Source organism: Salmo trutta, chromosome 13, assembly GCF_901001165.1.
Source record: "Salmo trutta chromosome 13, fSalTru1.1, whole genome shotgun sequence".
NCBI lineage: Eukaryota > Metazoa > Chordata > Actinopteri > Salmoniformes > Salmonidae > Salmo > Salmo trutta.
The window spans coordinates 70,871,681-70,896,104 of record NC_042969.1 but is presented as its reverse complement, the minus strand read 5'-3'; the positions used below and the strand labels follow the sequence as shown (position 1 = coordinate 70,896,104).

Here is a 24,424-nt window from a genome sequence, read left to right as displayed (position 1 = left end):
CTTTAGAAAATCTTCTGGAAAATCCTATCTCTAGAAGAAAAAAAACTGTATTGGAATACATTGATTGTGTTTTGACTACTTGTTCAGGTATTGCAATTCTAGTTATTGTTTGTTTTTCAATGGTAAATATTGAGTACATTTATGAGGTGCACTTTAGAACAACTTAAAGTTAAGACTACTTTAGGTCAAGCAAAATCTGTCATCTTCTGGACAACTAATGGTTGTGCCTACTTTAGGACAAATAAGACTTATTTGTCCTTATAAGAGAAGTGACCTGCTATCAGTGGAAGTTTGGTTAGTAACCAGCTGTATGATAGGGTTACCTGAGGAGGTTCTACCACATGAGCCCCAGCAGTGGCCCCCGGCCCCGCAATAGGAGGGCCACCACCACCACAGCCCTGGGGGAAAAGATCAGGGAGATGCAGGCTTTCTTTAGTCTGAAGCAGACTGGCATATTGGATCTCCAGACACTCTCTGTGATGAGGAAGCATAGGTGTGGAGTGCCTGATGTGGAAAACTACAGCTTTTACCCTGACCAGATCAAGTGGAAGAATCACACCATCACATACAGGTGCATATTATTATCTGTTATCTGTCTAGTATCGGTTGTCGGTCACAATGTCTTCTTCTTTTTGCTGACAATTGTCTTCCATCTGTGTTATCCATCTTGTTGTACCATTTTTGTAATCCCATGCCCCTGCCACACAGGATGCCTTTTGCCTCTAGCCAGGCTGTCATTGTAAATAACAATTTGTTCTAAATAGACCTGACTGGTAAAATAAATATAAAATAAATACATTTTATCTTTTGAGATTTGCTCTATTGATATTCAAAATATCTGTCAGAATATAGATATAACTTCCTAAAACAGACTTTCATATTTTTTAACTGCAGGGAATTACACTAAGTGTAGTACACATTAGGAACACCTGCTCTTTCCATGACATAGACTGACCAGGTGAATCCAGGTGAAAGCTATGATCCCTTATTGATTTCAACTGTTAAATCCACTTCACTCAGAGTAGATGAAGAGGAGGAAACAGGTTAAAGAAGGATTTTAAGCCTTGAGACAAGTGAGACATGGATTTTTATGTGTGCCATTCAAAGGGTGAATGTGCAAGACAAAAGATTTAAGTGCCTTGAACGGGGTATGGTAGTAGGTGCCACGCGCACCAGTTTGAGTGTTTCAAGAACTGCAACACTTCTGGATTATGCTCAACAGTTTCCCATGTGTATCAAGAATAGTCCACCACCCAAAGGACATCCAGCCAACTTGACACAACTGTGGGAAAATTTGGAGTCAACATGGGCCAGCATCCCTGTGAAATGCTTTCGACACCTTGTAGAGTCCACACCCCAATGAATTGAGGCTGTTCTGAGGGAAAAATGGGGTACAACTCAATATTAGGAAGGTGTTCTTGTTTTGTACACTGTGTATAAGAGGAATGACATAATCCCCAAAATTAACCTTGTTTTCATCATAACATCACAGTTTTGTTTCATCACTGAATTGTATAGTGGTTCAAGCGTTGGGCCAGTAACCAAAAGGTTGCTGGATCAAATTCCCGAGCTGGCAAGGTAAAAATCTGTCATTCTGCCCCTGAGCAAGGCAGTTAACCCACTGTTCCCCGGGCGCCGAAGACGTCGATGTCGATTATGGCTGCCCCCCGCATCTCTCTGATTTAGAGGGGTTGGGTTAAATGTGGAAGACAGATTTCAGTTGAATGCATTCAGTTGTTCAACTGACTAGGTACCCCCCTTTCCCTTTTAAAACCAGACATCTGCCAACAGATTACCAGCTCACTAGATCTAACTAGCCCAGTTTTTTATGCTTTCTTTCAGGCTGCTTCATGTTTTTCTGTGTTGTCTGTGTGCCAATGACCTGCAGGATTGATCAGTACACCCCTGACCTTACACAAGAGGAGGTGGATACTTCATTCCGTTTGGCCCTGAAGATCTGGAGTGACGCGGCCCCACTGAAGTTCATCAAGGTCAACCACGACAAGGCAGATATCATCCTCTCCTTCGCAAAAAAAAGTATTCTGACCCTGAATCATTCTCCGTTCAGTTCAGCGTATTTTCTAATAGAGGTGGTAGAGAATGTATGTGGCTGCATGTGAGGTTTTAATTGTGCTATACTTATATACTTATTGGAGCCAGTTTCCAGGTACATGACTGATAATCCATCTCTCTCCATCCATCCATCATAGCTCACGGAGACTTCTTTCCCTTTGACGGCCCCAAGGGTGTTCTGGCCCACGCCTTTGCGCCAGGGGAGGACATGGGGGGAGATGTGCACTTTGACGAGGACGAAATCTGGACGATGGGGCATTCCAAGCTAGGTAGGGCCACTGTTACAAGCATAACATGATCTGAATTTCTTTTATAAAAGACTATGGTTGTAGACAAATAAACATTTTCTTATTGGATGCTGTTTTAGGTTACAACCTGTTCACTGTTGCGGCCCATGAGTTAGGCCACTCCCTAGGCCTCTCCCATTCCAAAGACCCCTCATCTCTCATGTACCCCAACTACAATTATTACAATGGAGCACAGTACACACTGCCACGAGATGATGCACTGGGAATCCAGGCGCTGTATGGTGAGTAGAAATCAGCAATAACATAATTATCACATGGTACATTTTTGGGTGGATTTCTATCTAAACATTGGAGACTTTGCTTTTATTTCCAAGGCAAGCCAGTCAGAAAACAGGATCCACCAAACGTTCCTAAGAAGTGCGATCCCAACTTCTCTGTTGATGCAGTGGCAGTGTTCGGGAAGGAAATTGTGTTCTTTAAAAACAGGTAAAGGAGTTTTGAATTATGCAATATAATTTTTATAGTATATGTTCTTATTTGCCCCAACACAGATGTTTGTTTCCCTCCAGGTACATGTGGTTGAGGACAACATGGACGACATACTGGAACCGTCTGAGAGAGGGCCCCAGCAGCACATACCTCCCCAGCATCAACTCTCCTGTGGATGCGGCCTATGACATCCCTGCCAAAGGCGTGGCATATGTCTTCACTGGTAATGTGAAGACATAGGCCTCACTTAGGCTTTGCAGCATGACAGGGCTAGATTTGAAACAGAACGTTGTTTCAAAGAACCACTGGACCTAAATTATAGCCCTGCGTCAAAATTGTCACACTTCATGCAAGAAACTCACAAAGCTCATTGGCATCTGGCAGTTCTTGTTGTATGTTTTCATAGGGTTCCAAATGCAGTGAAAGTGCTCTTTGTTTCAGGTCCTAAGTACTGGGTGGTTCGACAGCTTAAGGTGAAAAGCCACTTTGGCTCCATATATGACTATGGATTCCCAGCCAGAGTAAGGAACATTGACACTGCTGTTCATATCAGTGAATATGGAAAAACCTTCTTCTTCGTAGGACACGATTACTACAGGTAAACAGCCTCTAACAAAATGTTTTTTTGGTAAATGACAAACAAAGTGAATGGTTATTACAGTATAATACAATATTCTGTTGCAGAAAATATACTGTTTCCAATGTCCACTGTTTAGGTAAGAGCAGTATGTTTTTACTGTAGCAATGTTTTGATGAATAGGCATTCCAGCTCCTGAGAGGCAAAGCCTGCCATCTAGTGTTTAACAATGAGATGTTTTTTTAGAAAGGAACTGCACATAAGCTATCCGTCATTTATTTATAAGTTCAATGTTTATTTGTTGTCTATTGTACAGATACGATGAACACAGACGTAGGATGGATCCAGGATTTCCAAGAAACATCCAAACATACTGGCCAGGTATTGGGAGGAGGGTTGATGCTGCATTTGAGTTACAAGGTAGCCTATAAAACACTTCACCATGTCACCTTGCCATAAATTGCATACATTTTAATATCATGACAAGTTTGTGTTATCTTGATTACTAGGCCCACTTTAACAAAACATTATCATATTTTCTCAACAACAGGTACTATCTATCTCTTCAGTGGAACAAAGGCATACAACTATGACTACAGACGGAACCGGGTGCTGAATCGAATCCTAGCCAATGCATGGCTGGGCTGCTAACATATCTGTCAAAGACACTAGATGTGACCCTACCTACAGACACTCTTATACAGAGCAACTTACATAATTAATTCGATTTAAGTACATTGCTCAAGGGCACATCGACAGATTTGTTTCACCAATTTGGTTCGGGGCTATGAACCAGCGACCTTTTGGTATCTGGCCTAACGCTCTAACCGCTAGGCTACCTGTCTCTGTTACAAAGCTTGTTACCGACCTAGCCCAACTTTGAAAGAACATCTGACAAGAGTGTACCTGCTCAATCAATTGAACATATCCTGAAGTATACCTTAGGGATATGAGTATGCCAGATTTTGTACGTAGCAATCGGTTTAATGTCCCTGCCCAAATACGTCTTTTGTAGCTTTGATGTAAATATTAAGAATTGCTGTTCAAAGTAGTTTTTTTATTTGATATTTTAAATTGGATTAATTGAATCTTGTATTGAGTAAGATTAATATGCAGTATCTAAGTACCTCAGGGCTACCTCACCTAGCATGAACCAAGATAACTCATCAGCTGAATGTTGATGACAGTGTTGCAAGAAGTGAAATTGCATCATCAAGCAAACATCTTCAAGGCCATTTCACTTAAACCCTTGTGGTATCTTACTGTATGGGTACAGAACATAAATTACAAATTGATTAATTGTATTATAATGTAGTAACATGTTATACTTTTGAAATGTCTTTGAATAAAAAAGCATTTTGAAGTTTGATTGTTAATAAATGTGCTTACATTGACTGATCAAAGATATTCAAACTAACCACCGTTTTATCCTTACAATGTTAACTTATGTGTACCTACAGTATGCCTAAACCTCACCCTAACAATCACCCAAAACTACACACCACCTCCAACAATGTTATCAGGAGAACGATCCCTCTTCCTTGAGGATAGGGGTTTGTCCAAAAGTTTACAGGAATGTTCAAGACCACAAAGCTTACCTTGGCATCTCACTCATGTTCTGAACGAAACCATGTACACCCCAGACTGTCAGGGATCATTCAAAAGAGAATGTGGACAGGGCAGAGTGATAGACAGGGAGTCTCCCCTCTGCATTACCACAGGTTTGTAAATTGTCTTTATACGGGTTCTGCAGTCCTGTTTCTGGCCTGTTTTGGGTCTGTGTCATGCTGCCCCCACCAGCGCTCCAGAGGTCCAAACATCACCAGAGGACGACAAGACAGTCGCTGAGGTAATTTATCTGAAGAATTGCATCACATGGCTCAGTATGTTGCTATCCTTATCGTCAGTATTATCTCAGAATAAGGCGGGAAAATACTTGTTAGCCTACTTGTTATGCTTGTCCTGTTTCGCATGAGAGTCCTAATAGGCATGAGAAAACAGATTGTTTAAAATGTTGTCTCTAATCCTCCTCCAACACCAGGACTATCTGTCTCAATACTACACAGATGTGGGGTTGACAAACTCAACTTCCTAGAGTATTATCAAGCCTGACTTCAACAAGAGCCCGGAGGCCATGCAGGCACTCTTTGGCCTGGAGGTCACTGGGGTTCTGGACAAAAACACTCTGGAGGTGATGAAGGTGTCCAGATGTAGAGTGTCTGACATCAGCACTCCACAGGAAACCAAAATGGGAGAAGAACACTGTTACCTACAGGTATAGTGGAAGCTCTAACTGTTGACGAGCACTTTGACTGCTTTTGAAATGCATTAAGTTTGACAGCTATAATCAAGGAAAAGAATATGGTATTCATGGATCATTGTTGATCATCTGCTAAAAATGTCAAATCTGTTGTTGCCCAGCCTGGGTCATTGTGCAATGCCTGCACTGGAGGAGTAAAATGGGTCCCTTTTACTTGTCAGGTAATGTCAATGAGTGAGTGCTGAATGACTTGTGTTTGACAAAATCACTCAGTACACACCAGACCCGAGGCAGTGATGTACGTAGATGCAACTATAGCCCAGGCCTTCTAGATCTACAGCGATGTAATCCCTCTGGACTTCAAACAGATCTACACTGACACTGCCGACATCATGATCCTCTTCAAGGGTGGATGTGAGTATGGACTATGACAATGGTATTGACTCAATACCATCACTATACACTACTGATGAACGTCTTAAATCTTGCTTGTCTAAACACAGATCATACAGACTTATATCCTTTTGATGGGCCAAATGCTGTCTTAGCCCATTCCAACTCACCTGGACAGAACCAAGGTGGGGACACACACTTTGATGACGATGAAACCTGGACACTGAGCCAGAGGGGTGGCCATCTGAACACACAACACTATTTAAGACATAGTGTAGCCCGATTCACTGATTCAACACACTCACATGTAATGTTGTTCTCAGGAGTGAATCTGCTGTTGGTGGTGGCCCATGAGTTTGGTCATCCTCTGGGGCTGAACCACTCCAGGGACAGGAGAGCTCTGATGTTCCCCACCTATCAGTATGTCAACACCAATGGATACACACTGCCTGATGATGACAGACATGGGGTCCAAGCCCTAAATGGTCATCAAACACTGACAGCATTTCAGCATTTCTATAGAATAATTCTGTTCACTCTGTGTTTTTTATTACCATCTTTATGGAATCCTATTGATATGTTTGTGCGATTTGTGTTATCTTAAAGGTATCCGTACACCTGATCCCAAGCTACACCCAAGCCAGAACCCAAACCAGAACACGAGGAGCCAACAGAGAACCCCAAGTTGGATCCCAAACCGGATCCCATGCGAGACCCCAGACCCAACCCCGAAGACAAGCAGTGCAACCGGGACCTGGTGTTTGACGCAGCCTTCTCCATCAGTGAGGACCTGTGGGTGAGTTGGAGCCTTTTGATCATTATCTTGTAAGAACTGATTCTCTGTCATTATAGGTACTATTGGCAGAAGATCAAGGCTGTCCAATGATTTAGACTGACTAAAGTGAGCTCAAGATGGGCTCAGAGGAACTATGTCGATGCTGCCTATGAACTCTCAGCTAAAGATGTGGTGTATCTGTTTTAACGTACAGCAATGACAGGAACGTCAAAAGCACAAAACATGACAGCTAATGATTTGTGTACTCCCACTCTCAAACTCTCTCTCGTACAAACAGTATTTACTTTGCCTCATATTTCCACAGGTGACAAATACTGGGGAATAAGGGCTTATGCAAGGACAATCCTCCCTGGCTATCCAAAGTCAATCTCCAACTTGGGCTTCCACTCATCAGTGACTAAGGGAAAACCTTATTTGTGGGCAACAAATACTGGAGGTGTTTGGAACATGGTTTAATTAGATGCCAATAATTGATATTTCATGCATTTTTCTGTATGTTAATATGCATCTTTAGATTTATATATATATTTTTTTCAATGTATAATTTGATTGATATTATGTTTCAGCTTTGAGGAGGCAAGATCCCAAATGCACTATGGATAGACTCAATCCATAACTCAGGATTTTCTAAGCATTGACTCCAAAGTGGACGCTGTCTTTCAGAACTTTGATGATAATTTACTGTAAAACTATATTTATTATTATTACATACATGAGTTAATGAAGCATTCAGCAAAACTTTTTTGAATAATAAACCATTTTTTTATACTATAGGTTACCCTCTGGAGAGCCTTGCGGTTGAGGGCGGTGCAGTTGAAGTACCAGGCGGTGATACAGCTCGAAAGGATGTCTCAATTGTACATCTATAAAAGTTTGTAAGGGTATTAGGTGACAAGTCAAACTTTTCAGCCTCCTGAGGTTGAGGAGGCGCTGTTGCACCTTCTTCACCACACTGTTTGTGTGGGTGGACCATTTCAGTTTGTCTGTGATGTGTACGCCGAGGAACTTAACTTCCCAAGTTCTCCACTACTTTCCTGTCGATTTGGATGGGGGGTGCTCCATCTGCTATTTCCTGAAGTCCACTATCATCTCCTTTGTTTTGTTGAGTGAGAGGTTGTTTTCCTGATGATTGAGTTGGAGGCGTGCATGGCCACGCAGTCATGGGTGAACAGGGAGTACAGGAGGGGGCTGAGCATGCACCCTTGTGGGGCCCCAGTGTTGAGGATCAGCGATGTGGAGATGTTGTTTCCTACCTTCACCACCTGGGGGCGGCCCATCAGAAAGTCCAGGACCGAATTGCACAAGGCGGGCCTCAAGCTTAATGATGAGCTTGGAGCAGGTATTCCCAACCTGGGGTACGCTTACCACCAGAGGTGGCCGTCTGGGGTAAGCCAAATAAACTTGTGATTCACATTTTTAAAAACTAAAAAACAATATATACAGTAAAATATGTAATATGAGTAAAATGTAATAAAAATTAAAATAAAAAGAATTATAGTTATTGATAATAAGATTTATTTCTATATCAAATCAAAGTTTATTTGTCACATGTGCTGAATACAACAATGAAATGCTTACTTACAGTCTCTAACCACTAGTGCAAAAAAGGTGTTAGATGAACAATAGTAAGTAAAGAAATAAAACAACTTTAAAAAGACAGGCTATATACAGTAGCGAGGCTATAAAAGTAGTGAGGCTACATACAGAAACCGGTTAGTCAGGCTGATTGAGGTAGTATATACATGTAGATATGGTTAAAGTGACTATGCATATATGATGAACAGAGAGTAGCAGTAGCGTAAAAGAGGGGTTGGTGGGTGGGTGGCTGGACACAATGCAGATAGCCCGGTTAGCCAATGTGTGGGAGCACTGGTTGGTCAGCCCAATTGAGGTAGTATGTACAGTGAGGGAAAAAAGTATTTGATCCCCTGCTGATTTTTTAAGTTTGCCCACTGACAAATAAATGATCAGTCTATAATTTTAATGGTAGGTTTATTTGAACAGTGAGAGACAGAATAACAAAAAAAAGTCCACAAAAACGCATGTCAAAAATTGTATAAATTGATTTGCATTTTAATGAGGAAAATAAGTATTTGACCCCTCTGCAAAACATGACTTAGTACTTGGTGGCAAAACCCTTGTTGGCAATCACAGAGGTCAGACGTTTGTTGTAGTTGGCCACCAGGTTTGCACACATCTCAAGAGGGATTTTGTCCCACTCCTCTTTGCAGATCTTCTCCAAGTCATTAAGGTTTCGAGGCTGACGTTTGGCAACTCAAACCTTCAGCTCCCTCCACAGGTTTTCTATGGGATTAAGGTCTGGAGACAGGCAAACATACAAAATCAGCAGGGGATCAAATACTTTTTCACCCTCACTGTACATGAATGTAGAGTTAAAGTGACTATGCATATATGATAAACAGAGAGTAGCAGTAGCGTAAAAAGAGGGTTTGGGGGGCACACAATGCAAATAGTCCAGGTAGCCATTTGATTACCTGTTCAGGAGTGTTATGGCTTGGGAGTAAAAACTGTTGAGAAGCCCTTTTGTCCTGTTCCCACAAACAAATTACAAATTGCAGTATTTCGCAAATTTTCTGTCTTCTTGCTTGTCTATCCCTACAAACGAAGAAAAGTGGTTATAGAGTGTATGTGTCACGGATCCCTCCGGACCTTTCATCACGCACACCTGTCCCCTATTCCCACTGATTAGTATTTGTATGTCACGTCCTGACCAGTATAGAGGATATTTTGTTATTGTAGTTTGGTCAGGACGTGGCAGAGGGTAGTGTATTTATGTATTACGTTTTTTTTTGGTCACTGGTTATGTGTGTTTTCTATGGGTCTGTTCTGGGTTAGTTTTTCTATGTGTAGGTTGGGTGCTGGACTCTCAATTGGAGGCAGGTGTTTCTAGTTGCCTCTGATTGGGAGTCCTATAAGTAGGTGTGTGTTTTGTTTGTTCACTTGTGGGTAGTTGTTTGAGAGCACTGCTTCTGTTGAGCCTGCTTCTCTGTTCCTGTCGGTAGTTTGTTTATTGTTTTTCCGTGGTGTTCGCATTTTGATTAATAAATATGTTGAGCACGCAACCCGCTGCGCTTTGGTCCCATTCTCTCTTCATCGACAGTCGTGACATTGTATATATGTGCCCTTTGTTCACCATGGTGCTGTCCATTATTGTTACAATATCCGTTGGTGCGTGTGATTACCTGTGCTGTGTGTTTTGGGCCTTCATGCCCTTGTGGATTGCGCACTCATTACGGGTCTCGTCCCGTGCGTTAGTCATTGTTCGTGTGTGTATTTATTCGAGGTACTCCTCGCTCTTTTGTTTGGGTTTCAACCCCGTGTTTTTGTTACGCATTACGCATTCCTGCGCATGTCTCCCGAATCATTCATGCCAGCGTGACAGAATAATCGACCATTAAGGGAGACAGCGGGAATGGTCCGTCCGACGCCACTGCTACTGGTCCGACTGACACTGCAGCAAATTCGGCAGCGGCAACTGGCCTCTACAACTACAACACAATTCCGGCAGCGGCATCGGGTCCTGATTGACCCTCACTGCGTTCCTATAATCGTCCTCGAGGCCGTTGTCATTGCGCTGCTGGTGCAGCGCTTCAGAGGGGGGGGGGGGGGGGGTACTGTCATGGATCCCTCCGGAACTTTCATGACACACACCTGGCCCTATTCCCCTGATTGTATTTGTATATACTGTATTTGCCCTTTGGTTCCATTGGATGGTCCATTATTGTTACAATGTCCGTTGGTGCGTGTGAGTACATGTGCTATGTGTTTTGGGCTTTCGTGCCCTTGTGGATTGCGCAGATGATTATGGGTCTCGTCCCATGCGTTAATCATTGTGAGCGTGTGTATTTATTCGAGGTGCTCCTCGTTCTTTTGTTTGGGTTTCTTCACTGTGTTTTTGTTACGTGTTTGTTTGGTCTTCGTCACCGTGCCTTTACACGGTGTGCCGTAATTTGGGGTTTAATTAAAAAAAACTATTACGCATTCCTGCGCCTGTGTCCCGGATCATTCATGCCAGCGTGACAGTATGTCTCCTTATGAAAAAATATTAATATTTTGATGTGTATGGGCTCATCTCTAAAAGTGACCTTGGTCTCAGCGTGACTCAAAATAATGGTTAAATATTATAAATAAGTGATTACTGTCTTTGATTTATATCAAATGATGTTCAAATAACTGTTGGGTATAATAGATAACTGTCGGGTTATTTTTTATTTTTTTAATACAAAATTCTTCACATTTTCAAACAGTCCATTTCTATTTTCCAACGGGTCAATGCATTTGGATTATGTTTTTTTCTCACCTGAGTAGCCTTGTTTCAATGCCAAAAATAAAATGAAACCATCTAGCGTTCAGTGAAATAACAATACAATGTCAAATACAGGTAGCCTAGTCAAATAATTAACATCCAATCACATTAACCGTTACTCTCGGTCCGTATGTAGCCAAACGTAGCTGCTGCTCATTTCGTTTGCTCGATAACTGATAAATGGTTAACAAAAAGTAAGGCCCGCCTCCATAGAGACACATACCAGCTATACTGGTAGTACTGCTACTACCAGTAGTACTACACCTGCACCTGTCAATGACACAAGTTGTTCTGTTTCCACAAGCGCATCCAATGCTAGCATCAGTAATTCTACATTTGTTGTTATCCCAGCTAGCATGGACACTGACAGTTGTGAATCTGATGCAGCCGAAGAGTTACTGCCACCTTACCCGGGAAAGCACCGAACAACAAACATGGACGTTGGACCATCGAAGAGGCACAAATATGATGAGAACTACATTGATTTGGGGTTCACTTATATTGGGAGTAGTGCCTTTCCTCAGCCACAGTGTGTTAAATGTGCAAAGTCTATCTCAGAACTTGATGAAACCTTCACTCTTGCGCAGACATTTAGAAACAAAACTAAGCCAAAAATAAGCCACAGGAGTTTTTGGAGCAAGAATTAAGACTACTTTTGAGTAGTAAGACATGTATAAAAACAACAAATACCATTAATATGAAGGGACTAGAAGAGTCTTATATGGTGAACTACCGAGTGGCAAGGACAGGCAAGCCCCATACTATTGTAGAGGACTTAATTATTCCTGCTGCCGTGGATATGGTTGGGACAATGCTGTGGGCAAAGGCCCACAAAACACTGATTCCTGACGCATCAGTCACATGGCAGGAAATGTTTTGAAACAACTGCTTCGCATACAAGCCAGTGAATTCTATGCGTTACAGCTGGATGAGTCAACAGACGTGGCAGCTCCTGGTATATGTCAGTTATGATTATGGGGGGGTCAATTAAGGAAGACATCCTCCTCTACACATCATTGGAAACCAGGATGACAGGAGAGGATTTTTTTAAAGTACTGAACAGCTTTGTGACATCAAATGGACTTGGTGGTCAAGATGTGTTGGTATCTGTACTGATGGAGCAAAATCCATGAAAGGGAGACATAGTAGAGTTGCTCTCGACGCCACTTGGGTACACTGCAGCATCCACCGAGAGGCTCTTGCTGCAAAAGGAATGCCTGACAGCTTGAAAGACGTTTTGGACACTACAGTGAAAATTTGTAACTTTGTTAACCTGTTACATCTAGGGGGCAGTAATTTCACGGCTGGATAAAAAACGTACCCGATTTAATCTGATTATTAGTCCTGCCCAGAAACTGGAATATGCATATAATTATTAGCTTTGGAGAGAAAACACTCCAAAGTTTCTGAAACTGTTTGAATGGTGTCTGTGAGTATAACAGAACTCCTATGGCAGGCAAAAACCTGAGATGCTTCTGTTCAGGAAGTACCCTGTCTGAACATTTCTTGCCCTTCTTTATTATCTCTGTCGTTTACAAAGGATCTCTGCTCTTACGTGACACTTCTCACGTCAACAATGGAGTCTCACAGCCCGGGAAAAACAGGAATGATGTCATTCAAAGCCCTGGCTGAAGCACACGAGAGCAAATGCTGAGTGGTCAGTCAATGGACTAAGCCTTAGGCGCGTGACACGCCCCGCCCCCGGCTTTTGGTTTTTTCCTCAGTTTACAGACAGGCAGATTCCCGGTCGGAATATTATCGCTTCTCTACGAGATAAATTGCATAAATATTGGTTTTAAACAGCGGTTGACATGCTTCGAAGTACGGTAATGGAATATTTCGAAATTTTTTGTCATATTTTGCGTCATGCTCGTGGCCGAGATTTAGCGTTGGGATAGTGTCTAGAACGCACGAACAAAACGTCGCTGTTTGGATATAACGATGGATTATTTGGGACCAAACCTACATTTGTTATTGAAGTAGAAGTCCTGGCAGTGTATTCTGATGAAGAACAAGCAAGGTAAGAACATTTTTCTTATAGGAAATGTGATTTTGGTGAAGGCTACACTGGGTGGGTGTCTAAATAGCTAGCCCTGTAACGCCGGGCTATGTACTTACATTATTGCAAAATGTGCTTCATCCGAAAAGCTATTTTAAAATCGGACATATCGAGTGCATAGAGGAGTTCTGTATCTATAATTCTTAAAATAATTGTTATGCTTTTTGTGAACGTTTATCGTGAGTAATTTAGTAAAATCACCGGAAGTGTTCGGTGGGAATGCTAGTTCTGAACGTCACATGCTAATGTAAAAAGCTGGTTTTTGATATAAATATGAACTTGATTGAACAGACATGCATGTATTGTATAACACAATGTCCTAGGTGTGTCATCTGATGAAGATCATCAAAGGTTAGTGCTGCATTTAGATATGGTTTGGGTTTATGTGACATGATATGCTAGCTTGAAAAATGGCTGTGTGATTATTCCTGGCTGGGTACTCTGCTGACATAATCTAATGTTTTGCTTTCGCTGTAAAGCCTTTTTGAAATCGGACAGTTTGGTTAGATAAAGGAGAGTCTTGTCTTTAAATAGCTGTAACATAGTCATATGTTTGAAAAGTGTAAGTTTTCGGATTTAGAGGAGTTTGAATTTCGCGCCCCGCCCATCATTGGATATTGGAGCAGACGTTCCGCTAGCGGAACGTGTAGATGTAAGAGGTTAAAGCAAGGTCCCTGAACTTTTGTGTATTTTCTGCACTAATCAGTGACCATATAACGCTTTTACAACATACAGAAGTGCATTGGTTATCAAGTGGCAAAGTATTGACACGTTTTTTTTAATTGACAGACGAGCTTAAAGTTTTCTTTACTGACGATAATTTTCACTTGTGTGACCGCTTGCATGACGACGAGTTTCTCACATGACTGGCCTATCTGGGTGATGTTTTTTCTCACATGAATGATCTGAATCTAGGATTACAGGGACTCTACACAACTATATTCAATGTGCGGGACAAAATTGAGGCTATGATTAGAAGTTGGAGCTCTTCTCGGTCTGCATTATCCCTTTCATGCCCTGCCTCCAGTCCAGTTACCGATATCTGAACAAGAGAGCCTCATCGAAATTGCAACAAGCGGTTGTGTTAAAATTGAATTTAATCAGAAGCTACTAACAGATTTCTGAACTGGGCTGTGGCTCAGAGTATCCTGCCTTGGCAAATTGTGCTGTTAAGACACTGATGCCCTGTCACGACTTCCGCCGAAGTCGAACCCTCAACTTGTTCGGGCGGCATTCGGCGGTCGACGTCACCGGCCTTCTAGCCATCGCCGATCCACTTTTCATTTTCCATTTGTTTTGTCTTTGTTTTACAACCTGGTTTCACTTCCCCAATTACTTGTTCATTATTTAACCCTCTGTTCCCCCATGTTTTTTTTGTGAGTGATTGTTTGTATGTTTTACGGTCTGTTATGTGGGCTTGCTTTATTGCATTGTATTTGCCTATTTTGAGTAAATTACGTTTATTTACTCATATCTGCTGTCCTGCGCCTGACTCCTCTACACAAGCTACACACAACCTCATTACATGCCCTTTGCAACGATGTACCTATGTGAGAGTGGATTCTTGGCCCTCACTAGCATGAACTAAATACAGGTCCAGAGTGTGTGTGTAAAATGATTTACAACTGATACTTTTTCCAATACAACCCAATGATGCAGAGTTATGTTCATCCTTTCAAGTTATCTACTTGCTAAAAATCTCTCGCCTGCGATCATTGATAGATCGATAGTAGTAGCTGTGCATGCACCGTTGCCAATGTCCTAAAACGGGCTACGTTTTTAAACATGCTCTTCTTGTTTTCCCAGGCAGTAGCTATTCTCTGCAAAATTCATCCAGATTACCAGAGTTCTCGGATGTGTGTTTTCATTTTGTTCCAGCCCTCAACGAGCAGAAACCACACCACAAGAACTCCTCTCTCTCACCTATGGACCCACTGAACACACTGTCCAACTTTGAGTCCGAGATGGAGCCGGACAGGGAAACTACTCTCTCTTCCCTGCCTTGGACAACATGGCCAGTCTGAGAGGCGCTGCCGAGGCTCTAGAGAAGTTAAGCAATACCAAATGAACAGCATGCACACACACACATCCTCATTCTGTTGTATGTGGGAGGACAAATAGGCAGCCCCTACACTGGAAATATAGTGTTGGGTCTTTCTGCTTGTACCGGTATAAGGATAAGTCTCATACTTGAATATTTATTTGCCTCGTCTAAAACTATGTCTACATAAATATGAATAAGCCTGTTTATTCTCTTTCCATAGTGAACCACCTAACAATGTTGCAGACAAGCTCAATCTCACATGGATTGATGCTGCACAGGTGGAGTATTTTTTTTAACACAGCACCGTCTGTAGGTTATTGTATATACCATGTTGACATTTAAAATCAGATTGCTGTCTGTCAGTGAAATACAGCTGCAATACAACAGTCTGCGCTTTCCCAGATTGTACTGGAGGGAGCTGGACGCCCAATGCACATCAAGGAGATTAATCAGCAAATCAGTGACAGGGGATTGGTACAGTCCAAGTACTGTACAACACTTTAATAAATTCATAAATCAAACAATTTGAAGCCATCTATGGATATATAATACATTTTAAAGCAAGACAAAATGTATCAACTGCATCCATTCAAAAAAAACATTCCTGATAGATCAACAGCATGATATTCCCAGTATTCATTCCTCAACTGTCCATAACTACATTTACATCCTATTTCTGAACAGTGCGAAGGTGAGCCTTGAGGCTGTCATTTACCGTGAGGTAAGGCTAATGAGTGAGACACTGCAATGGCTGTGATAGGCCCAAAGCTCTTACAGGCTGACTACACCCCTCGCGTCGTGTGCGCGAGCTTTGCAAAATACATTTAGAAATCTATATTATTCAATTATTGCACCCACACTGCTCGCGTGCGCCAACGAGCATCTGCGTTGCCAAGGGCTAAAATAGAAGTAATTTCTATTTGTGACGCAGATCGCGCAGCAAGTCCTGCCTTTCCTATCTCCACATTGGTTTATAGAAGCAGGTACCCACATGCCATCTCCTCATTGGTTATACCCACGTGGGTGACCGAAAGACGAATGAGGTTGGTGGCGGTAATGCACCTAATTTATGAAAATTGCCAATCGCAATATGAAGTCCACAGAAGAAAAAGCCTGGAAGGAGGAGAGATGACTAGAAACGATTCGGTTGACCTTTTATGTGTGGATTAATTGTCGGAGTAGAGGACCTTGTGCATTTCAGGTAAAATAACAATTCAATATTTATATCCCAGGACAAATGAGCTAACAACAGCAAGCTAGCTAAATAGTACAAATTAGCTAGCAAGTGCAAGCTAGATAGCTAAATTGCCATAAATGTTTAATGCTTTTCAACCTATCCCCAAATTAATGTAATTGGTTCAGAGTTTGCTTTGATATTTTAACTTGCGTGTCGTGATCGCGTTTGGTGTGGGGGGACAAAATACATTTATGCACGATGGCGCACAATGGCGTACAATGGCGCACACGCACAGCCGGTTTGGGTTCCGTGTTAGCATTTACATTTTCTTTGCTGTGTTCCAATGGACTCCACACCATGGTCACAATAAATTAAGTCTTTCACATTATTTTCATTATTTGTGCTGTACATTATCGAAGTGGATATTTCCGTAATAGAAATCTAAAATCTATTTCTTTTGTTATTGAAAGACAGGCCATTAGTTGAACGTAGGACAGGTTTGCACATCAAAGGCCTGTACCTTGAACAAGAGAAAATGCAATAGTTCTCTCTCTGCTACAGTGTGCAGGACTAGAACATTCATCATGATGTTCTCAAAGTAGCACTTAACACAGGCTAGATCTTAGTCATTCAAGGTTACAACAGTGAAACCCACCCTTAAGACATGTCAGTTCCCCAAGACATAGCCTTCGCCTCAGTATCCCACTATGTTGCAGACACAGAAAGACAGCAGGAGATTCATGAGCATTGAGAACAGAAATGGGGTCTTTGCTCTCATTATGCAAAGGATATCAGAATAAATTCCTTTAGTTCAATTATATCACTGCTGATCTGACAAATATACACATTTAGGAGAGTGCAGTTGAAGATCAATGTGTTTGGATAATGAACATTCTTATTTTTTCTTTATATAGTCATTGTAGCTATGTTACTTTGCTCTGTCATAATTTTTCTTTTGAGTTGCATCAGTTACTTTTCCAGATATACCTCATCCACATAACATTGTCATTGTATGCACAATCCTTTGATGTGGTCAAGAGTGTGTATTGTGGCCTACATTGCCACTAGTATTTGGATGTGGTGTTATGATGCAATGCCCACTCTATCCATCCACAGACAGATGATGAGGGGCAACAGGCTCTACAGTCCTTCACCACCCAATCTTTCATGGGGTGTCCCCCCCAGTCAAACTTCTCAAGCTTGGGTTCTGCAGCCTCTATGCCTCCCTTCCCCTCCCCCACAGGTCTCTCTGAGACCAGGCCCAAGAATAAAACAGGCCCAAGCTAGAACCCGACCGAAAAATACCGACGAAAGTACCTCAGACTACACAAAGCAGCACGGGCCATGATATTTGTGAGTAAAGTCTACAAACAAAGCAGCAAGGGCCATGATATTTGTGAGTAAAGTCTACATACTAAAGACAATGATTTGAATCAGTATTATTTAAGTCATTTCTGTAACACAATGAATTCAGATGCTACATGCTTCCCCCATTACACTTAGATGCATGGAAGAGAAATGTAGGCGATGTGTAGTAGACTATGATACTATAAGCTGAGGGCTGAAGTCACTAATTGAAGTCACATGGTATGTAACCCACAGGAGAATGCCGCTCTCTGTGATGAAGTTGCACACTTGGAGGAGAAGTTTGTGCGAGTAAAAGAGGAGCACAGGTGAGTACACTCATGGCTGTGCATGTAACCCAATACCTTCCCTCTAACTGCATTGTATTGATGCAAAAACATTTTCACTTTCGGCCACTGATTGACAGGTACTTTGAAAACTGTTTTTGTTGTCTAATCAGTCATCTCTTGTGCTTTATTTTTAAGGTTCTTACTGAAATCGCTGTCGCATTACCAGTCTGTGTCAGAGGGGGAGATGCTTACTGCTGCCAGTACCAGTTCTAACCCCCCTGTGACCTTCAGCTCCAGCCCAACGTGGGGGTCAGTCCTGCCCGGGGGTCATAACCTGGCCCCTAAGCCTGGCCTTCCTAAGAAGCCCAAGAAAGAACGAAAGGAAGGAGGCAGGGAGAATAGAGAAGAAGACCGTGCGTAGAGCCATGTTTATACCAGACTACCTGTAGATTAGACACATTCTTATGTCCTGTGGTGATGGGCAGCACAATGTATTCTCCATAACATATTTTCCTCAGGACCAAAAAGAATGTTGAAAAAGCGGAAGGTTGCTGACAGGGGGTCTCGTAAGCTGGTTTAACTCATCGCTCTGGACTCCTCAGGACGTCCTGTCTTCCCCATAGTACTTGGGGATCTGACTGTGTACAGTCTAGGGGATGTCTGTCTCAACTCATACTTATGCCTCACATTTGCTCTGTATAAACACTCTTCAAATGATCTTACATGGTTTTCTCCATGTCTGTACTTAACAGATTTTCACCATATTGTCCTCCCTTATCATTTTGCTCGGGATCATTATCCATGAAAGGAGACCAGGAGAGGCTATTCAAACACTGTTGGGACACAGCCCATGACTGTTCTCAGATCAGTGGCTAGAGAATAATAAATGATGTCCTTCCCTGTTCCAGATTATCACAGACAGCATGCTATTCCATGACCCGTGTGCCATCTACCCAGTGGGCTTCTGCAACACACGCTTCTTCGCCAGCATGAAGGGCCCTGATCAGCAGTGCCTCTACACCTGCCAGATTAAGGTGGTGGCCCACAGGTACACTCACACTAATTTAGCTATAAAACATTATGAAGTCAAATGCTAAGTAAGTCAAATGGGTGTTGTGAGACAGCTTATGAATGTGCTTGCGAGAAGTGTTTTCCTTATCAAACCATCTCTTTTCCCCCCAGTTTGCGATAGTGCCTGAGGAAGAATCTCAGAATGCCATAGCTGCTTCCTCTGCCCTCACCTGCCATTCCCACCTGCTGAAGGCCATTGGTGCTCTAAGGTACCTGCTTGCTGTTTAGACTGGCTTATAGAATCGGTGGATGCATTTCATTGTAGATTTTTTCTCTCATTATCTTACATTTATGGCCCACATCATGCCTTCAGGAGCAGACTTCTTTGGTTTCTCCCACCCCACCGTCCAGAACCTTATCCAGAGCTTCCCAGGAGCACACAAGTGCAGCAAGTGCGTCTCTAGTACTCAAGTATAATGTCAGATACCGCACAGGAAATGAGTTGAACATTGCACATTATCTTTGTGGAGATTGCAATTGGTGCATTTCCTGAATTCAGAGGAAATAACTTTAATATGCTCTCTCATATCTGCTAAAGTACGTATAGCTGAACGACTTATGTGTTGCTTATTGGTTTGACATGTCCCTGTACAGTTATCTGTGGATCCGTTTCGAGGTGTGTCATCCTGGCCAGGTTCTACACAGCCTGTCGAAGGACAATGCCTCGGTCAACTTTGAGCCCTACCAGAGACACCAGGGCTTTGATGACAGCATGAGGGTGGAGCACAATCTAGTAGGTGAGGCAGAGCAGTTTGGCACGGACTTTCTCTACCTAGCTGTACCCTCTAGGCTATTTATCTACCTACCTGTAGCCCCTAGGCTATTTCTCTACCTAGCTGTACCCTCTAGGCTCTTTCTCTACCTGTACCCCCTGGGCTCTGTATCTACCTACTTGTACCACCTAGGCTCTTTCTCTACATACACTATCGGTTGAAAGTTTTAGAACACCTACTCATTCTGTTCAGCAGAGCAGCACAAGGGAACACGAGCAGACCAGGAAACAGGGACGAATGAACCAATATTTTTATTGTAACACAGGGAGAGATGAAGTGCAGATCCAGGGAAGCTTGGATGAGTTGTAGGAAACCAGATGTGGAGGCTGAGGTTGGAATGAGCTGGGTTGGGACAGGGTTAACAGGTCCGGAGGGGAATCTAAGGGAGTGATGATGAGTTGAATCCAGAACAGGGTAGCAGGGTGGTGAGATGTGGAACAGGAGACAGGAACCAGAGTCAGAGCGGCAAAACTGCAGTGAGAGGAGAAACAGCATCAGGCAAGGAAATAGGCACAGCAGGATACAGGATCTTAAATAACAACAAATAGCTAGAAGCATGACTGACTGAACGGAGATTATGATAGGCAAAGTGGAAGTGGCAAGACTGAGTATTTGTAGAGGTCTTGATTATAGAACGGGTTGCAGCTGGTGGGGAACTGATGACTCAACGCTATACACGTCAGCTACTACAGTAACTGAAATGACTGCGACACTCAACAAAGAGCTGCAGTTAGTTTCAGAGTGGGTGGCAAGGAACTAAAAGCATTGTATTTGGAACAAAACACTCACTAAACCCTAAACTTAAACTAAATATTGTAATAAATCATGTGGAAATTGAGCAAGTTGAGATGACTAAACTGCTTGGAGTAACACTAGATTGTAAACTGTTATGGTCAAAACATATTGATGCAGTAGTAGCTAAGATGGGCAGAAGGCTGTCTATAATAAAGTGATGCTCTGCCTTAACAACACTATCAACAAGGCAGGTCCTACAGGCCCTAGTTTTGTCGCACCTTGACTACTGTTCAGTCGTGTGGTCAGGTGCCACAAAAAGGACAATTGCAATTAGCTCAGAACAGGGCAGCACGGCTGGCCCTTGGATGTACACATAGAGCTAATATTAATAATATGCATGTCAATCTCATGTGGCTGAAAGTGGAGGAGAGATTGACTTCATCACTACTTTTACTTATGACAGGTATTTATGACAGGTATTGCATGTTGAATGCACCGAGCTGTCTGTCGAAACTAATGGCACACAGCTCAGACACCCATTCATACCCCACAAGACATGCCACAAGAGGTCTCTTCACAGTCCCCAAGTCCAGAACAGCCTATGGGAGGCACACAGTACTACACAGAGCCATGACTACATGGAACTCTATTCCACATCAAGTAACTGACACAAGCAGTAAAAATGTATTTAAAAAAACATTAAAAAAACACCTTATGGAACAGCGGGGACTGTGAAGCAACACAAATATTGGCACAGACACATGCATACACACACACACTCACACACACATACGATAACATACACACTAGACATACACATGGATTTAGTACTGTAGCTATGTGGTAGCGGTGGAGTAGGGGCCTGAAGGCACACAGTGTGTTGTGAAATCTGTGAATGTATTGTAATGTTTAAAAATGTTATAATCTGCCTTCATTTTGCTGGACCCCAGGAAGAGTAGCTGCTGCTTTGGCAGCAGCTAATGGGGATCCATAATAAATACAAATACAAATTCTGCAGTATACAACATAGAAGCTTATCATTTTTGGATCATCTTACTATGCTTCTTTACCCAAGATTGGCCCCCGATTGCTAATCAATCAGTTCTTTATTCTCCAGTCTCCGCTTTGCATCAAAATGGATAACCTTGCAATGAGTGACATGTATCCATCTTGATTTTCCCTGGACTTTTACTGCTGACCTCGTTATGAGCAAAACTTGATAAGGACCTTCCCATTTTGGCCCTAATGTGTCTGTTACATATTTTTTTACCATCACCCACTGACCTGGTACTACGTCATGTCTCCCCTCGGGAGTTATTCCCCACGCCTCTTTACCTTACCTTTACCGCTATGCAATCCGGTTTCAGAGCTGGTCATGGGTACACCTCAGCCACACTCAAGGTCCTAAACGACATCATAACCGCCATCGATAAGAGACATTACTGTACAGCCGTATTCATCGACCTGGCCAAGGCTTTCGACTCTGTCAATCACCACATTCTTATTGGCAGACTCGACAGCCTTGGTTTCTCAAATGATTGCCTCGCCTGGTTTACCAACTACGTCTCTGATAGAGTTCAGTGTGTCAAATTGGAGGGCCTGTTGTCCGGACCTCTGGCAGTCTCTATGGGGGTGCCACAGGGTTCAATTCTCGGGCCAACTCTCTTCTCTGTGTACATCAAAACGACACCATTCAGTATACTTCTGGCCCCTCTTTGGACACTGTGTTAACCTCTCTAGGGTAGGTGGGACGATAGCTTCCCACTTGGCTAACATCTGGTGAAAATGTATAGCTTTAAAATTCTAAATACACCATTCGTAATATTAAACATTTATGTAAATACATGTATCTTACATCTTTTAAAAGCTTAACATCTTGTTAATCCAGCCGCTGTGTCAGATTTCAAAAAGGCTTTGCGGCGAAAGCATACATTATAATAATCTGAGGACAGCCTCCCGCACACACAAGCATTAGTAGCATTTTCCAACCAAGCATTAGCATCACTAAAGTCAGAAATAGCAATAAAATAATCAATTACCTTTGAAGATCTTCCTCTGGTGGCAATGCCAAGTGTCCTAACTACTTAGTGAATGTCCGTTTTGTTTGATAAAATCAATTTTTATAGCCTAACACGAAACATTTGTAAATCGCTTGCGTCGTGATTTCCGTCTCGTTCAACTTTGGACGAAACATTCGTGGTAATTACACACACACAACAAACGTTTATCCAGTCATGGTTGGCTTCATTGCAATCCTCTGGTTGTTACTAACACAACTATACTTGATGGTTCTTTTCCCGGGACGTATTGACCGAAACAAACCGATTTGAAGACAGCAATCAATGACCTCAATGCGCACCAATGGTAGGACCGGTCTATCGTTGATTGGCTGTATTTTGGCCCAATGACCACTGATCATCTTGAAATCTAGCTTGGAAGATAGCCAATGAGCTAAGGTAAATGACAATGTGTAATGGTTATACGTTTGAAGACCAGCCTTTGTCGTAAACTCTGGTGTCAAAGAGGTTCATTCGCCATTGCAAATCCTACTTGACAGAGCCACGAGTGTTACGCATAGCAGTACATAATCAATAGTATTTTCAGCAAGTTTATATATTGAAATTATGGCGAATAAATCAGGAAAATCTAAAACAAAGTCTAGGTATACAGATTTAACCCAAATGATAGATGAAATTGATAGAGAAAGTGAGACCGAAATGCTAGAGGAAGATGAATCTTTCAGCGAAGCTAGTTTTGACTCCCAGGCGGAAGACATGTTTCTGCATGGAGAGGATGCCATGCTGGATAAGTGCTAATGCTAATGTCATTGTTTGAAATTAATAATATAAAATATTACTCATTTGAGATTTTTTTTGTTGATTTTCTTATTTTATTTGCAATATATAAAATATCATCAGTAATGAAATGTGTAAAGTACACATTGGCTGTACTGTGTGTGTGTGTGTGTGTGTGTGTGTGTGTGTGTTATATATATTTTTAAAATTGAATTTACATTAACGTGGAATGGAACAACACTTCACCATAGTGATTATGTTCCCTGTATATAATACATATCTGTTTATTTAACGTGTTGATGCAGGACTCATACGTGAAAGTATTCTTACTGATTTTTGTCTTTCGTTCACAGTGGCAGTGATTCTGATTATGAGCCACCAATGTCTAGGTGTCCATCCCCCTCTGAAGCTGGTTCATCCAGCCGGACCCCTGCTGTCTCCGGCTCCACACCTACCCGGCCATCTACAGGTGTGAAGTCAGTGACAAACAATCGGAGGTGGGGAAGAGAGAAACCTGCAGACAGAGGGCCAGAGGGTCGTTGGCACTCTGTGTTAGAAGACGATGTGGAACCAATTCTACCAGTTTTCAGACCCAAAAGGCAGCCAGGAACTCGACATGACCGCAAAGTACAGCCCCTTTCAACTTGTTCAACTGTTTTTCACCTCGTCAATTGTTGATTCCCTGGTGTCGAACACCAATAAGTACGGGGCTAAGAAGCAGGCAGGAAAGAGAGGCATGGAAGCCCATTTCCATGTCAGACCTTTTCTGCTACTTTTCAATGGTCATTTACATGGGGCTGGTGAAGTTGAAAACTCTGGGGGACTACTGGAAGACGTCAGCTCTCCATCAACTGCCTTTCCCCATGACTGTCATGTCTTGTAAAAGGTTTCTGACTATCTCACGGGCGCTTCACATCAGTGACCCAGAAGTTGATGGGGAGAATGACAAGAAGAGAGGCACACCAAGGTTTGA

General features: G+C 42.4%; 1 protein-coding gene and 2 pseudogenes across 1 annotated transcript; all 3 read left to right on the top strand.

The window, feature by feature from the left end:
• Nucleotides 1-317: 317 nt before the first annotated feature.
• On the top strand, nucleotides 318-4,740 carry mmp20a (matrix metallopeptidase 20a (enamelysin)). Its single transcript, XM_029773491.1, has 9 exons — nucleotides 318-571; nucleotides 1,889-2,037; nucleotides 2,211-2,342; nucleotides 2,441-2,602; nucleotides 2,696-2,807; nucleotides 2,891-3,033; nucleotides 3,252-3,408; nucleotides 3,704-3,807; nucleotides 3,938-4,740. Exons 1-9 carry the CDS (start codon nucleotides 342-344, stop codon nucleotides 4,036-4,038), a joined length of 1,290 nt encoding a protein of 429 aa, XP_029629351.1. The 5' UTR covers nucleotides 318-341; the 3' UTR covers nucleotides 4,039-4,740.
• Nucleotides 4,741-5,254: 514 nt separating this feature from the next.
• On the top strand, nucleotides 5,255-7,035 carry LOC115206837 (collagenase 3-like; annotated as a pseudogene).
• Nucleotides 7,036-15,177: 8,142 nt separating this feature from the next.
• Nucleotides 15,178-23,946, top strand: LOC115206836 (transforming growth factor beta regulator 1-like; annotated as a pseudogene).
• Nucleotides 23,947-24,424: the final 478 nt, after the last annotated feature.

Bases quoted from the DNA above. Each gene is read 5' to 3' on its own strand.
- mmp20a (XM_029773491.1), top strand. From the start codon at position 342: ATGAGCCCCAGCAGTGGCCCCCGGCCCCGCAATAGGAGGGCCACCACC. The intron at 2,343-2,440 runs GTAGGGCCACTG...ATGCTGTTTTAG, and splicing joins GATGGGGCATTCCAAGCTAG to GTTACAACCTGTTCACTGTT. The intron at 3,409-3,703 runs GTAAACAGCCTC...TCTATTGTACAG, and splicing joins GTAGGACACGATTACTACAG to ATACGATGAACACAGACGTA.